Raw genomic sequence first — 17,863 nt, forward strand, 5'->3', positions numbered from 1 at the left:
CTGTTTTGTCACACCACGGTCGTGGCCTGCCTATCTGGCCAGACAGGTGTGGCAGGAAGGGGGAGGAGTAGCCACAGCACTCCAGGGTAGGATAACAACTCTCGTGAGAATGGGAAGGGGGAGGAGCAACCAGAGCACCTCAACCATTGCGGGGGGAATAGACAATGCCATGAGGGCACAACATGGCGGAATAGGTGCTCCGAGAATGTCCCAACTCTCGCAGGAACTAGCAATAGCCCGTGGGGACAACATGGCAGATGTGACTGCGTCTGCACAATTTCCCAGCATCTCCCCCTTTCCTTTTATCTAATGGCCAGGGCAACAGTCTGTAAAGTCTATGAACTACTCAGGGTCAGTCTATGAAAAACCAGCAACGTGAAGGGAAGGAAGCTGCTGTAAAATTGTCTAAAATGTCCAAAGGGTATACCAGCAAGTCCGATAGAAGTATCAGTTCAAAGTAGGCGACTGGGGGAGAAATGGCAGGGGATGAAACACTGCATGAGGAAGGTCAGCCTCTGGAATTCTGCTTTTCTGTAGAGAGTGAGCTGGAACCGCCAAAATGTGACAAAGCAGAAGCAGGAAAGACAGACAGGCAGCAAAAAAGTTCTGTCCTTGGAGTCTGTGAATCAGGTTCTTCAGATCACGTCAGGTGACATCTAGGGTTTCGGGGGGGGGCGTGCCACTGTAGTCGTGCCATCTAGTGGGTGATGTCAGGGTGTGCAGGGGTCCAGATTCCTGTGGAAGAAAAACAATCTGCTTCTCGTGGTTAGCAAGGCATCTGACTTGAATTTTTTATAGAAAAAGAGGTTTGGTGCCTTAGCCAACTGAGTATTGGGGGATGTATCTTTCCTATTTATTTATTATTATTATTATTGTCATGGTAATCAGCCGTTATCTGGAAGGTCCTGGCTGATTCATGGGGAAAAAGAACTTATTTTTTAACAAAGACTCTAAGGTGTAGGGAAGCGGGAACTTACCTTTTTTTTTTTTTAGTATTTATTTATTTATTGCCTTTTGTTGCCCTTATTGTTTTATTGTTGTAATTATTATTGTTGTTATTGATATTGTGGTTGTTGGATAGGATAGAGAGAAATGGAGAAAGGAGGAGAGAAAGAGAGACACCTATAGACCTGCTTCACCAATTGTGAAGAAACCCCCTGCAGGTGGGGAGCCAGGGGCCTGAACTGGGATCTTTATGCCAGTCCTTGCACTTTGCACCATGTGTGCTTAACCTGCTATGCTACCACCCAACTCCCAGGAACTTATCTTTTAACAAAGACTCTACTGCCATGCCAATAGCAACCTTGAGGGCACATGTGGCTCCCCACAGGGAAGAGAAAACACCTGCTTCACCACTTGTGAAGTGACCTGCAGATCTGCTTTACCGCTTCTGAAGCTCTATGGGTGAGGAGCTGGGGGCTCGAACCTGGATCCTTTACACTGGTCCTTGCACATTGAGCCATGTGTGTTTAACCTGCTGCACTACTGCCTGCCCCCCCTAAATTTTATTTTATAATATTACTCCTTTCACTGTATAACAAACATCTAGACAATAATATCTGTCAGAACAGAAGCCAGATATAATGTCTAAATAGCCAGAGTTCAGTAAAGTACATTACACACAGTATGAGCTAAATATGTTTTATTTGGGTATATAACTCAATAGTGCAACAATAATATTTAAATATTTAAACAAAATATTTTAAGTTACTAAATTTTGGGGCCAGGTGGTAGCACAACAGGTTAAGCTCACATGAGGCAAAGCACAAGAACCAGCATAAATTACGAAATTTTTGCCTAGATTACAGATCTGAAATGGTAACAGTTGTACCCAAATATCAAACCATGAATTTAGCAAATAGAAAAAGTCGTTTACCAAACCACCTACTCTTACTTTCTGCAAATGATTTCTATTGAAGATGTCTAATTAAATCCATAATAGACATGTGGGAAGGTCTTCTGACAACAGGGCAGAGAAGAGATTACAAAAGCTGGGTAGAGTTAATCTGCAGGCTCAAAGAGGTTCAGTTCCTACTGGAAGTCAGTCCTGTTCTTAAATTTGCTTTATTCCAGGCCTGCTTGGGTTAAGCCACAAAGTAGGTACTGACCATTTATGCATGGAACATACAGCTTAGATATATAACTGTCAATAGCTTAAAAGTGGGTTTTCTTTTAAAGAAAAAAAATGAAGAACCAGTCAATATTCTGGACTCCACAAAGAATGGCACTGATGTCTATTTCAGCTCCCATTTGTCAACATCTCCATTTCTTGGTCCTTGACTGTCTGGCAATATGAGTAGTTACCATAGCACCTTCAAAGACAGTAAAAACTTATTTTGCTATCTTATAGGGAACTGTAGATTTCTGATTAGATTTACATTCTACTAACAACGATAGACAAACATACTATAGAGACTTTCATTAAGACTGGTAGCTTGCTTGCCTTCACATGTACGAACTGCTTAAAAATACTTTAATGATAGATATGACTAGTTTTAGTGGTCACAATAATGAACTTCATATCAAATGACCAAAGAATAGGTGGTCTTCATCAAATCTATGGAGACCAGATGAACTGTAGTTTGTTGATTAGACTTTGTCAGTTCATGTATACACATATAATTTAATAAAATCACTTTTCATATGTCTCATTACTTTATATAATCACCTTCCCTACTGCCACCACTGAAGTTCACTGACAGTTGATAGCAAATGTCAGAGATTGCCAAACTACAAAAGCATGGCAAGCAGCTATAGACCCTGAGGTCAATTTCAGGCTGTGTCAGTCCTAACATTACCTATTGTGAGGTGTAAACATTAAGATTTGTCTCTTTCTTCCTAGGAAGAGAGAACTTCAACCATGAATGTCGTCACTTGATGACCAAACTTCTTGGGTTTGGCACTGTCTGTTCCCTGGAAAGGCTTCTGACTGGTGGAGGAAGAGAGGACAGTAAATAACCTAAAGTAGACCAATAACCTTTTAGTGGGCCAAACAGAATTCTACCCAGGTCAGAAGCCAGAGACTGGAAGAAAAAAAACTGTTATCAACTACTACTGCTGTCTTTAAGCAAAGCTAAATAATCCTACCTATCTCCTTTCAATGTGTCTATCTTCAAGCTAAAGTCCAGCAAAAGGAGTGCTCTGGGGATAAAAGGGAAGCTGGTGCAGATGAAGACCATGTTACTTCTCAAATACGAGGCCCTCTAGACAATATCATACAGTGTGGATTCCACTTTAAAAGTGAAAGACACTATTTTGAGAGTAGTGCATCTTGGGAAAATCCAGCATGTCTCCTCTGAGACCTTTAAGAATGTGGAAATCCACTATTATTCATATATATCATCCTTTAAAAAATGTAGCTGAATATTTTTATTTTCCAGCACTACATGAAAACATTTCCTGGGATAGTAAAACAACATGCAGAGTTATAAAGAGATCCTATATCTTGAATGGGTTATCATTTATAGCAGTCTTCACAAAACATGGTTAACTTGCTTTTTCTGATGACATAGACTAAATGTGAAACCAAACTGTTTTCCTCATATGTAACCAACCAAATTCTACACATACATATATCGATTAGTGCAAATACCCTGATATAATTAACTGTTCATATCAGGTATACACAGTTCACCACTATGACAACAGCTTTTCTAGCACAATAAAATTATAAGCATAAATGAGATAATTGGGTTTTTCCATACAGCTTAAGGTTGAAGAAGACAAAAGCAAACTTGTGAAGTTAAAAAAAAATCCACACTGGTCCAGTCTTCCATGAAACCATGAGGATAAATTATCGTGCCTAAAAGGCATGTCCTTGGATCCAGATTGATCAAGACACTTCACTGTGTTTCAAACCGGCTCATCATCATCTTCCTGCTGTATTCATAGACTATAAACAGTGACCCGTTGGCAGGGACTGCTCGAATCAAAGTAACTTTCAGTCCAGAATATAAGACTGCTACCCCTTCATTTTTCACAGTATTTCTAAGAGTTCTGGCAAAACCTGCCTGCTTCCCAGACATGGAAAGAACCTGAATTCTGGATTTGATACAATCCACTGGGTATACAACAACCCAATGGCAAATCCCAGCAATCCCTCCACTAATCATCAAGTGGGCAGGACTTAGGTCATCTTTTGATCTCCCTGAGGCAAATATCGAGCGGCTTACCTCATAGCCACCAAAGAAGAAGAAATATCCCGGTACTTCCTGAAGTAGAGTACCGGAGAGTCCATGGTAGAAGCCTAGCAGACCGTCCTTCCTAAGGATAGCATTTACCACCGACCAAACTGTGTTCTGCCTCTTTGTGATCTTCCCTGACATTTCCATTTCGTACATAGTCTGTAGCCGGCACTTCACCAGCTCGGTGGGGCAAAGGACAAGAGCTGCAAAAGCAGAAGCCAGTGAGCCGGCGGCTGCAGTTTGCAGATCGTTCAGCTTTTCATGCTTGCGCAGCCCGACCACTTTCTTCACGAACTGTTGGCAGAAGCCGAAGCACATGAAGAGGACTGAGTTCTCGGCGACGTAGGCCATGAGCGCGGGGCCAGTCCCCCTGTAGAAACCCCGAAAGCCCACTTGGGAGTAGGTCTGGCGGCAGCAGTCGGTGAGGCCCTTGTACATGTAAGGGAACGTCTGCATCTTGACTTTGACAGTGTCGAAGGGCTGCCCGATCAGGACACAAGCTGTGCCCCCCAGGGCCCCCGCTGTGAGGTCAATAAGGGCTTGGATCACAGAATTCCACTTCATGTTGGCCCACTAGGTCTGCCGGTTTAGGAGGAAGGCAAGCTTGGGGAGTATGCGGGCTACTCACCGTGGGAGAGGCCGCTCAACTCCACACCAGGCCGCGGGGCGCCCTCCCTCCCTCCCGCACGGGAATAACCCCCGGCTGAGCTCGCGCGCAGCCCACCCGCCACCGCTGCACCTGGCCTCCGGACCAGCCTTTTATTTATAAATTTTAATGTATTTATAAATTAAAGTAAAATTCTGTTTTATTTGTAAATTAAATAAAATTAATTTTATTTCAAAAGTAAACATTTTAAAGTGAAATTTAAAAAAAGAACAGAAGGGAAAACACAAAGCAGAACTTGGTCTGGAGTTGGAATATAGCACCAAAGACTCTGGGGGTGGGGTAGGGGGGAGTGTTCAGGGCCTGGATATGATGGCAGAGGAAGAGCTAGGCGGTGGTGGTGGTGGTGGGGGTTAGATTGTTATGTGGAAAAATGAGAAATGTTACACATGTACGCACTACTGTATTTTACTGTGTACTGTAAACCATTAATCCCCCCAATAAAAGGGGAAAAAAAGAAGTTGGGCTTGGAGCTTCAAGATACAGGCAATTTTATTTGACTGAGCATGCACTGACTGAAGCCATAAAATCATGAATAAACTTACTGTTAGCTATATTCAGGGCATTGTGTTACCACTCTATTGGTACACTGAGTATAAATACTAATAGAAATTAGTGAAATGATAATATACTAAGTAAACTATACTAGTCACCTAGTATAAATTAGAAATCCACCTTTGCAGCCTCTTAAACAATAAAAGCAGGTAAGTATTGAATGCCAAATAAGATGAGCAACTATACACTCATACCATTAATTTAGAGATGATTTTGGCCATTAGGTTTACGTCAATTTCTTTTTATTTTATTTTTTCCCTCCAGGGTTACTGCTGGGGCTCGGTGCCTTCGCCAGGAATCCACTGCTCCTGGAAACTATTTTATTCCTTTTTGTTACCCTTGTTTTTTTTTTTTAATCGCTGTTGTGGTTATTACTATTATTGTTGCTATTGATGTCATTGTTGTTGGACAGGACAGAGAGAAATGGAGGAAGGGAAGACAGAGAAGGGAAGAGAAAGACAGACACCTGAAGACCTGGATAGAAACAGAGAAATTGAAAGGGGAGGTGGAGACAGGGAGAGAGACAGACAGACACCTGAAGACCTGGATAGAAACAGAGAAATTGAAAGGGGAGGTGGAGACAGGGAGAGAGACAGACACCTGCAGCTCTACATCACCACTCGTGAGGATTTCCCTCCACAAGAGGAAACCAAGGGCTTGAACCCTTGCACACTGTTGTGTATACACTTAACCAGGTGTGCCGCTGCCTAACCCCCCACCCACTAGGGATACTTTATAAGGGAGTCCATTATCATATATCTATAATAAATGGTAAGTCTAGTAGACTTCATGTCCAGTGGCCCAAATCATACTTTTTGCAATACTATCTCATTATAGAAAGAAAAAACACGTAATTAGGATAGGCAGAGCTAAAGATTCCATCTATCAGGGATAGCACAGGGGACAAAACACAGTGCTTGCAAGCATGAGGTGCTGAGTGTAATCCTTAGCATTGCATATGACAGTGATGCTCTGGCTCTCTTCTCTCTCATTAATATGTAAAATAATAATAATAATAATAAAGATCCCATTTGCCTATTGCAGCATTCTGTATAATAGTAACAAATCAGAGCAATTTAATTAACAAGTTGCATTATGAAAAAAGTGGTAAATCTATATCCTAAGGTAGGATTCACATTAAAATTATAATAATATTTGAGGGAGGGGATTCCCAGCCCTTATACATGTGAAGTATGTGCTCTACCAACCAATATATTCTTCTGCATTACACACACACACACACAAATTGTACACCAAAGAAAGACCTAGAATGCTACCAAAATATTAGTAGACTGTTCTAGTTGTATGAATAGAACTTTACTTTTAATTTATATATACAGGATTTTTTGTTTCCAGAATTCTTATTTTTGCAGTATTTTAAAATGTGATTTTTTTTCTTCAAAACTTTTCATCAACCCAGAAATACTGGAGCATGTAGCCCAATATATACCATATACTTATTATTCAAGAAAACTATGAGCAAAGTTTGTCCTTTCTTGTTAGTTCTAGATTTACTTGAAAGGAAATGGATCCTAAATTTTAAGTTTACATAATAGAGAATTACTCATCAATATGAAGTTTTTAGTATCAATGTAAGGCCAAGGTATAAGTAAAATGTAAAGAAAATGAAGTGCACCAGTAAGCTGAGTCATTCGTTTATGCTGCAGATATATTTGAAGTAAATTGTTGTGATAAGTTTTTAGATTTTTAATTATTCATTTTCCCTTTTGTTGCCCTTGTTGCTTTATTATTATTGTAGTTATTGATGTCATTATTGTTAGATATGACAGACAGAAATGGAGAGAGGAGGGGAGACACAGGGGGAGACAATGATAGACACCTGCAGACCTGCTTCACCACCTGTGATGCGACTCCCCTGCAGGTGGGGAGTGGGGGTGGGGAGGGTGGGGGGGTGGGGGTGGGAGTGGGGGTACTCCAACTGGGATCCTCACGCTGGTCCTTGCGCTTAGCACCACGTGCATTTAAACCGCTATGTAGTTTTTAGATTTTTAAAATCAACCACATTTAAAATTGTGTTATATATACATTTTTACCTCTCTAATCAACACTTTTTGGCATTAGGTCCTGATCTTACTTACTCCAGGCTGCCTTTTAGATATAAAGAGTGAGACAGAGGCAAAGAGAGAGGGAAATAAACCACAGCACTTTGAATGTGGTAAGGACAGGGTTCAAGATTGATATATGCAAGTAAGCTATTTTCTAGGCCCTCTGATCAATTTAATTGATACGATTATTTAATCACCAATTCTGGTGGACATTCATATTTTAGTGAATAGTTAGCTTTACCTGTTAATTTATTACACTCCAGTGGGGAAAGATAGCATAATGGTTATGCAAAGATACTTCCATGTCTGAGGTTCTAAAGTCCCAGGTTCAATGCCCTGAAAAATCATAGCTGAAAAATGTTTTGGTCAAAAAACAAAATAAAAACACTTTATTACACTCAAGAGCACTGCTCAAATCCTTCATAACAACTCACTAGCCAACCGCTAACAATGCAAAGTCCCCGCCCCCCACCACCGTATAATCAATGGGCTGCTGAGATAGAATATAAACCCAGGCATCGTATCTCTAGCTCTTGAGATTTTTTTATCTTTGCTATTATTAAGTATCTACTGACTAATAGATCAAAGTGCCCAATGTCAGTGAAATTTACAGCCTTGTGGGAATATAAGGACAGGTGATTTATACCTTAGCATGGTAGATGCATGAATCCCAGGAGACTATTATAGGGTGCATGAAATTATAGATGTTAAGTATTTGCCCGATAGTTCACATTCAGTGTCTTCTATTGGTTGACACACACAAAAATTCCTGTAGAATAAGAAGGAAACGGACCAGGCAAAACCTTAAGAGTTGCTTAATGTAGATGGAGATCAGGACTTGCTGGAATCAGTGATATTTAAGTTTTAAACTGAGAGTTAAGTGGGATGATGTGTTTAAAAATAAAAAAGCTTTAAGGTAGGGAAAAGGAGTTATTAAATCCCTTTAAAAATATGTACATAAATTCAGTATGGACTTAACAGTCATACTGAGATAAAACTTAAAAAGATCAAGAGAACGCTCAAATTTTGTGCATCTTTTAAAGAAACATGAACTTATTTAGTCTTGAACACGATACAGGACTGAAGGGTTTAAAGCATGGGAATAATATGATAAAAATGTCTTAGGTCACTTTGGTTGCTAGGCCAAAAAAATAAATTAATAGGAAATAACTGTCTACAAACACACTCACTCACAAATCATTTATTAGACCAGAGATGAAGCACTGGGGATGTAGGAGACTAAAGTGATTATGGCAGCAGAATCAATAGCCTGAGGGAATAGTCAAAGGTTATGGGTTAAGTTTCTAAGCTTTAGCAACTGGGATGGGCAGCAGTAGCATTTATTTTCACTGTCATGAAACACTGAAGACCAAGCTTTCAAGGAAAGGAAAAAAAAAAAAAAATCTTAAAGTTCTGCTTTTAGCACTCTGAATAGCCTGAGGGATACTTGTTTCCAACATACAACTCAAAAACTGTATCTAAAGCACAGAAGAAAGCTGGCTTAGTAATAGGGATGTGAAAATCAGCACAGAGCTCAATTTAAAAATGAGAGTAAAGAAATAACTACTTTGTTATTGTATGCAGAATCCTTCTTCCCATTATTGAGTAAACAGACACCAGAGGTGTTGAGATCCTCATAAGAATTTTGATAACTTACTGTAGCTAAGGTTTCTGGTATTAACCTTTTGTGGCAAATATCAAATGTAGTTAAAAGCAGAATTTGTTATCTATAGCCTGCTGTATGAAGAAAAATTTGCCTTAAGGCTGGGGAGATGTAGCTTAGTCATTATGCAAAAAGACTTCAATGCCTGAGCTTCCTGTGTCCCAGGTTCAGTACATGGCACTACCATAAGCCAGAGCTGAGCAGTGCTCTACTTAAAAAAGGAATATATAAATAAATAAAAATTACCTTGTTATATTTATAAGCCTTAAGAAACAACCCAAACTTTAGATGAAACCTTGCTTAAGGATATAGTAGTAAATACTAAAATCTTAAAAAAAAAAAAATCGGTAAAGAAAATAATTGGGCAGTGTGAGAGACCCACAGCCCATGAAGTCACCAAATACCACTATGTAAAACTGTTCACTGAAGGTTGGCAAAAAAGTTTACCAGAATAGTGCACCAGCTCTGCCATGTGTATGACCCAAGTTTGAGCTTGGTTCCCATTATACTGAAGAAAAAAAAAAGCTTCAGTGCTATAGTGTCTTTCCCTCTCATTCTGTCTCTGACAAAGTCAGAATAGAGCAGTGAAACCCTGGCAAGGACAGAAAAAAGTTATAAACTGAAGTCTGAAAAGCTGATTTTAACATTTCATCACTAGTGTTCCCTACCAAATAAAAAATTTGGAGTTTAAATATTTGCTTTATGAAGCTAACATTCAAACCAAAACCCTTTTCTCTATAAACCAGTCTGTCAGAATGAATAGCATGCAACTGTATATTTTGAAATTTTTATCAGTGATAGTCACTCATGTGTGAGGCATTAGATTAAAATTTTTAGAGGGGGCAAGGTGGTGGCACACCTGGTTAAACATTCACATTATAGTATGCAAGGACATGGGTTCAAGCCCTAAGTACCCACTTGCAGGGGGAAAGTTTCAGGAGTGATGATGCAGGGCTTCAAGTGTTGCGCTCCCTCTCTACCCCTGCCTCTTGTCTTTATCCAAGAACCGGGTTGGGCGATAGGGCAGCGGGTTAAGCGCAAGGAACGGCACCCAAGGAAAGGCGCGTAAGGATCCAGGTTCCCGCACCCAGCTCCCCACCTTCAGGGGAGTCGCTTTACAGGCCATGAAGCAGGTCCGCAGGTGTCTTTCTCTCCCTCTCTTAGTCTTCCCCCTCCTCTCTCCATTTCTCACTGTCCTATCCAACAACGACATTAATAACAAGGGGAATAAAAGGGGGGGGAAGCAAAAAAAAAAAAAAAAAGCTTTTTTGGTTGTTGTTGTTTTTGTTTGCCTCCAGAGTTATCACTGGGGCTTGGTGCCTGCACTAAGATTCACTGCTCCTGGGGCCATCTTTTTTTTTTTTGTTCCATTGTTGTTGCTGCTGTTGTTGGATAGGACTGAGAGAAATTGAGAGAGGAGGGGAAGACAGAGAGGGGGAGAGCAAGGATAGACACCTGCAGATTTGCTTCACTGCTTGTGAATTGATTCCCCCCTGCAGGTGGGGAGCCGGAGGCTCGAACCAGGATCCATGTGTGGGTCCTTGTGCTTGCACTATGTGCACTTAACCTGGTGCACTACTGCCCAGCCCCCCCCCCAAAAAAAAAAGAATCCTTAAAAATATATATATATTTTTTAATGAAACAGTACAAGTCTTACTTGGTTTCTAATATTATAACCAAATGTATATGGCTTTAAGGGGATGGTTAAAAAATAAAGTTCCCCGGGAACATGATGGCAAAGGAGGACCTAGTGGGGGTCGAATGGAAATGTGGAAAACAGAAATGTTACACATGCACAAACGATTGTATTTTACTGTTGATTGTAAACCATTAGTCACCAATAAAGAAATTTTAAAAATAATAAAGTTCCAGGTACAAAAATTAGGTAACTTATTAAATTAGAAAGGTTCTTCTTCTTCTAGCGTTTGCCCTTCTTCCGTAGCCAGTTAACAGTGTCAGGTTGAGCCTATGCCTAGTGCTTCCTTGCCAATGGAGGTGAACTAGAAACTTTACATAAAGATGACACTTGCCAGTTTCTTTGCCCCTACCATGTTCCCTTTCTTCTCATACATAACTGCCTCTTTCCCTACCAAAAAAAAAAAAAAAAAAAATCAAACTGCTCAGTTATTAAACTTTAAGAAACCACCTGGTATATTGACATGATACACAATACCCAGAAAAGAGCAATGCATATGATGTGAAAATTAGTTGCTTTTATTGTATAAAAATCCAACTTTATGAAGTGATTTCTAACTCTACATGTACAAAATTGCTGACTAGCTGAAAAAATTCTCCAAGGAAAAACATAGGCAAATTAACTTTACTGCCTCCAAACAAGACATATTAATCTCAAATGGCATCAGAGTAGCAATGCTAACTTCTGACTTGAGAAGAAATACCACCCAAGTCCTACAGTGAAACTGTGACTAAGAATAAATTGTTCACTCTATTAATCCTACAGCATTCCCATTTATCTACCTATATTCTTGCTTCCTATAGCATAAACATGTGACAAAGTGGTTCTGAAAAACAAAGGAGAAATTCACATTTATATTTGTCTCCAAGACAAATTCAACAGAAGGCAGCGAAGAAAATGCAAACTACTGCAAAATCATGTCTGGTTCAGCTAATGAAGTCAAGATTTTTCTTTTAATACTAACCAGTCTAAGAAATGAAAGTAAACCTCAAAAGCTTTCTCATTTTTCTAGAAGTGATTCTAGCTCTTCTTGCAAAGAGCTGAGCTGCTCCTTTTCTCGGTCTTCCTTCTGTTTGAGTTCATCCAGCACAGCCTGAAATCTGTTCTTGAGAGCTAGGTTTTCCACTTTCATGATGAGATCTTCCTGTCGTTTTGCTCTGTCTTGGGTCTCTTGGAGCTTGCCTTTCATGTTGTCAATCTGTTTCTGAATTCCCATAACCAGCTGATTGGTTCCTTCATTTTCTTGGTGCTGTTCATCTGATTCATTTAGCTTGTCCTGTAGCTGTCTTTCTAGATCTTCTTCAGTGTCAATGATGTTTATATCTTCTTCATCTTGGTGCTGTGTCTCATCTTCATCTTCACTGCTGCTGCTGAGGTCATTGAATATCTCTCGAAGCTCATCATGCTCTAGTGAGTCATGGCCCTGCCTGTGACCAGATATTCCAGGAGAAGAGATATCAAGACCTTGATTTTCTGTTTCTTTTGTTTCATCTTCAGCAATTATTTCCCAACGAGTACTGACAGCTTCAGCATCTGTACTCAGCAAGCGCTTCACTTCTTTCTCCACATCTGGAGATTCAATGTATTTCTTTTTTGCTGTCTTTCGGAATCTTCTCTTTCTGACATTTTTCAGAGGTAGGGTAATCCCATGATTCCATATAAATTTTTTCTCTTTGTCCTTATCCTTTTTCTTGCTTGCTTTGGGATCTGTGGGAGCAACTGGCTCCTCCACAGGAGGATAGAGATCTCCATCAACTGTGGCGACAAGCATCTGACAGATATCAGCTGTCTTGTAAAAGGTTTTCTTATCAATGGTTTTTAAACTTTCCATAACACATGGCAGATCTACCAATTTTGAGGCCAGTGGGACCCGGTCCACTCTGACGATCCCATGACGCCCATCAGGGTGTAACTCAATTGTCAGTCTGTCCTTCAGATTGACATGGCCAGACTGGACTGCCCGCCGCACAGTAGAGGCATATTCCGGAGGTAAGCGTAAGATAAACTGGCTTTCTAGTTCGTGGGGAGCATCGTCTTTGCTCTTACTCATCTTTAAATTTTTGAGACTCACTTTTTCTGCCGTTTACAGGTTGTACTAAAAAAATTCCAGGTATTTCAATAGCTAGAAAGAACAATTTGTTGAGCTGAAATCTCTAATTTACAGTTCTAAGGACAACAGCGTTTCTTTTATCTTATGCCCCGAATCGTTTTAAATATACTGGCTGAATACAACTGGTTACAAGCACATAGGATTATTCAACTTGATCCACTTAAATCTATTAGCTGCAACGTCGGGTTCCAATCTCTAGATGCCGCTGCCGGTAAAATGCAGGGAAGCCGGCAAGCAGGGAAGCAAATGGCGGCTCCTGCAGAATGATTTTCCGCACAGAAAATGAAAGTCCAGCGGATACTCCCAGTCCACAAACTCTCCCGGAACAAAGTTATTCAAAAGAGCAAGGTGCAATGAACTCTCTTCACACCGGGTACTTACAATCCAGTGACGATCATAACCCAGCTTCTCCGGACAGGAACCAGCGAAGAAAAGTCACTCGGTGCAATGCGGTCCAGAATCTAGCGTCTTCTTTCTGATTCTTAAGCGGCTTTTTTTCCGGCTCTTGAAAAACCTGTGGGCTACTGATCGAAAGAAGTGGCAGGGAACTGGCAGCACAAAATCTCGCCGAGACCCGCGATTCCGCGGTGACCTGGCGGTTCGGCGGCGACCTGGCGGTTTGGCGGCTCCGCAGCTCTGCAGGCTGAGTCCGAAACTGCTGAACCAGCTGAGCAGGAAGTGCTACGTCACTGCGCGGGGCGGGAGTAGGCCGTGAGTGACAGTCCGACTCCAGCGGAAGTGCCAATAGTTCCCAAGCTCGCGCCAACGCGCTGTGTATTTACGTCATTCAGCGCGACTCGTCTTCTCATGAGAACTTGGCTTTAGGCGCATTCTTAAAGAGCTATTGACAAACAGTGAAAACGGTATCTGGAAAGACGGATTCTTTGGTTGCTTTACCTTCTCCCCCGCCCCCTGCTTGCTGACTGAAGTGGGCCGGAGAGCTCGCGGAATGTTTGCTGGAAATAAAGATGTCTTCGCAGAAAGTCTTCACTTACGGAAACATTTTGGATGCTCTCAGGATATATGAGATCTGGAGCTTATACAAGAAGTTATAACTATACAATGGATTTAAAAATATCCAAATCAGGGGAGTGAGGAGGAATGCTGTTCACAATATAATTCAAATTTTGTTGATTATGAAAATACCCGGAGGGGACCCATGCTTCAGAGTCTGTTACTGTATTGAAGCACCCCGGTGGAACAAAGTTGAAACCCCTTTTTAATATTTGATGTACATATAAATGTAAAGTGTTCTTATGGAGGCATTTGTTTGTTTAGAAGTTTTCTAATAGACAAATGGTTTAAGTGCCACTCACTTGCTAACAGTTTCATAACTGCTTTCTGCTTGTCTCATCTGTGTATAGTCCGATATTGATAACATATCTATAATACTTGAATCTGTGTGTCAATCTACCTTTTATTTCCGTTAGTGCTTTCGAGTGTGTGTGTGTGTGTGTGTGTGTGTGTGTGTGTATCTGGGACCATGATCATGCAGGATTTCACAGCTTCCAGGTCCATTTAATTTTTTTTTTTCTCAGAGAAACAGGGAGACTATAGTACCAGCTCTTCCTGGTGTTGTGGCACTCCTATGAAGTGCTGGAGTAGAAATCCAACACAGTGTATGGTAAGATATGAATGCTACCTCAGTGAGCCATCTTCCTACCTACACACACACACACTTTTTTTTTTTTTTTTTTTTTAATTAGAGCACTGCTGAGCTCTGGCTTATGGTGATTTGGGATTAAGCATGAGACCTTTGGTGCCTCAGGAATGAAAGTCATTTTACATAACCACTATGCTCAATCCCCAGTCATCACACCATTAATTTTTTAAAGTGGCAATTTGGTAGAGCATTGAGGTTATTAGATTTTTTTATTTCAAATCTCTAGATTATTAACTACATCTAAATTTAAGAGAAAGCTTTTAAAGGGGGCAGGGTGGTGGCTCACCTAGTTGAGTGCACATGATACAATGCAGATCCCACCTTCAGGGCAGAAGTTTTACAAGTGTTGAAGCAATGCTGCAGGTGTCTCTCTGTCTCTCTTTTTGTCTTATCTCCCCCATCCCTCTCAATTTCTGGCCGTCTATCCAAAAAATATACTTTTTTTTAAAATTAGAGAACGTGCTTAATGTGATTAACGTTTTCAAAATATGCTTTATTTATGTCCTCATCTCAGACTGGAAACTCCATGATGATCAGGTATATCCAGTCTTGCCCCAGTACTTAGTATCAAAACCTCGGAGACACAAATTAAGAATTGATCCATCCAGAAAGAACACAAGTATAGTGTAACTCCTATAATACTTTGTGAGAGAAAATACATTCTGTCTCCATTATACTCATAGAGCCACTTTATATACACTTCTTCTCTAGTCCAGTATAGTGTCAATTATTATGAAAGAAGACAGTTTGTAATACTGTGTACCATGGGAGGAAATTAGAATGGCCTGACATCAGCTTGGTTTGAAGAGGAAATTATACTCTTCAAAATGACTGTATGTCAGTTTGTTTTGTTTTATATATTTTTAAAATTTTTATTGGGTGATTAATGTTTTACAATCAAAATTAAATACAGTAGATACATGTGTAACATTTTTCAGTTTTCTGTATAACACTAACCCTCCACCTAGGTCCTCACTATCATGCTCTGGGACCTGAGCACCTCCCCACCTGCTTTGTTTTATATTACGTTAAGGAATGTTAGTTTATTTATATTTACTTTATTCTATTAATTAATTTCTGCCCACCATCGTTATCTCTGGATCTCAGTGCCTGCAAAACAAATCCACTGCTCCAGGTGGCCATTTTTCCTTTATTTTAAAAATTTGATAGGACAGATAGAAATAGAGGTCAGGAGACTGAGGGGGGAAGATGAGAGACATCTACAGACTTGCTTCACTACCCATGAGGCTTCCCCCTTGCAGGTGGGGAGTGGGTTCAAACCCAGGTCCTCACAAATAAAAATGTGTGCATTGAACTGGTTATGCCACTGCCCAGCTTTGATTATTTTTTCAAAGATGATCTTTACTCTTTTATTTTGAAGATTAGATTTTTAAATCAACATACTGGTTCTTTAATTACAACTGATTTATTTATTGTATACATTAATTTTAACATGCTAACATCTACATAACATTTTCTTTAATCTTATCAAATGTGAGGCCATGTTTATACATAATCCAAATATGACCCCCCTGTTTCACCCCCCCTTTATTTTTTGATGGATGTTGTTAAAGTTAAAACAACAGATGGAGACAGAGAAAGTGAAGGGGAGAAAGAGAGATAGAAGAGACGCCTGCCAAATTGCTCCACCAATCATGCAGCTTCCCCTATGTAGGATGAGGGAGGGGACTTCAACTCAGGTCCTAATACATTTGTGGTCAACTGGGTATGCCACTTCCCAGCCTTTGCATGGCATTTTGATTGCCTGTGTGCTTTATGATGTTCAGATGTCCTTGTTACAGAAAGTAACAAGATAAATTCTAATTTTATAGAAAATTATGATAGTAGACCTTTACATGGAAAAATTATCAGATAGTTAAAAGTATTATCTGAAGATTTCCCTAAAATATATTACTATTACCTGTATTTATTTATTGGCTAGAGATAGCCAGAAGTCAAGAGGGAAGGAGAGAGAGAGAAACCTGCAGCCCTGCTTCACCCCTCTCAAAGCTTTCCCCCTGCAAGTGGAGACCAGGGGCTCAAACCTGGGTCCTTGCACATGGGTCCTTAGTATCAAACCTGGGCTTCCTGCATGACAAAGCAGGCATCCTCCAAAGTTATCTGTCTTGTTAGGCTTATAATTCAGTTTATAACATGTGCACTCAACCAGGTATGCCACCACCCAGCTTCTCCCTTAAAATACCTATCTCTTTCAATTATGAAACGTTTTCTACTTCTGAGTTTAATATATTTTCTAAATGTTAGATTTAAAAAATATATTTATTTATTTGATAGGACAGAGAAAATTGAGAAAGGGGAGAGGGAAAGAGGGAAGAGGTAAACAGAGACGCCTGCAACATTGCTTCACCACTCATGAAGCTTCCTCCCCCACCAAGTGTGGACTGGGGATTTGAACTGGCATCCTTATGCATTGTAATGTGTGCATTCAACCAGGTGCATCATTGCCTGGCCCCTAATGCTTTTTTTTTTAATAGGAGAAATTATCATTGATCCTAAAGATAAGGGTTCTGCCACATCCCTATTACCAGAATGTTTATTTGATGAATTCAGGGTGTTTTGTTGTTGTTTGTTTGTTTATTCACCACCCTGGCTTAACTGATTCAGGTCTACTTTTTCATTTAAAAAGAAGAGACAGACAGAGGGGTAAATGTTATAACACTGAAACTTTCCCTGATGCCATGGGTCCTTAGTATCAAACCTGGGCTTCCTGCATGACAAAGCAGGCATCCTCCAAAGTTATCTGTCTTGTTAGGCTTATAATTCAGTTTTTTTTTTTGTCTCTGGGGTTATTGTTGGGGCTAGGTGCCTCCACTATGAACCCACTGCTCCTGGAGGTCATTTTTTCCCTTTTGTTTCCCTTGTCATTTATTGTCGTTGTTGTTATTATTATTGTTGTTGTTGCTGTCATTGTTGGATAGGACAGAGAGAAATGGAGAGAGGAGAGGAAGACAGAGACAGGGGAGAGAAAGATAGACACCTGTAGACCTGCTTCACTACCTGTGAAGGTACCCCCCCCCCGCAGGTGGAGAGCTGGGGACTTGAACCGGGATCCCTGAGCTGGTCCTTGTGCTTTTCATCATGTGCACTCCACTGTGCTACTGCCCGACCCCCATAATTCAGTTATTTACAGTCATGTTCATTAGACATACAGAAACACTCTGAATTCATGATTTATATTCTTGTGATTGTTCCATATGGAATATCTCTGATACTAGAGAAACAAAGATACTAGTGAAACAAA

At 40.3% G+C, this 17,863-nt stretch overlaps 2 protein-coding genes across 2 annotated transcripts; both read right to left on the reverse strand.

The window, feature by feature from the left end:
• Positions 1 to 1,645: 1,645 nt before the first annotated feature.
• Positions 1,646 to 4,858, reverse strand: LOC103108610 (mitochondrial ornithine transporter 2-like). The gene has a single exon (XM_007517576.3). It carries the CDS (start codon positions 4,746 to 4,748, stop codon positions 3,843 to 3,845), a length of 906 nt encoding a protein of 301 aa, XP_007517638.1. The 5' UTR covers positions 4,749 to 4,858; the 3' UTR covers positions 1,646 to 3,842.
• A 6,467-nt stretch (positions 4,859 to 11,325) lies between these two features.
• On the reverse strand, positions 11,326 to 13,679 carry TAF7 (TATA-box binding protein associated factor 7). Its single transcript, XM_007517499.3, has one exon. It carries the CDS (start codon positions 12,876 to 12,878, stop codon positions 11,829 to 11,831), a length of 1,050 nt encoding a protein of 349 aa, XP_007517561.1. The 5' UTR covers positions 12,879 to 13,679; the 3' UTR covers positions 11,326 to 11,828.
• Between the last annotated feature and the right edge of the window lie 4,184 nt (positions 13,680 to 17,863).

Source organism: Erinaceus europaeus, chromosome 2 (assembly GCF_950295315.1).
Source record: "Erinaceus europaeus chromosome 2, mEriEur2.1, whole genome shotgun sequence".
NCBI classification, from domain to species: Eukaryota; Metazoa; Chordata; class Mammalia; order Eulipotyphla; family Erinaceidae; genus Erinaceus; species Erinaceus europaeus.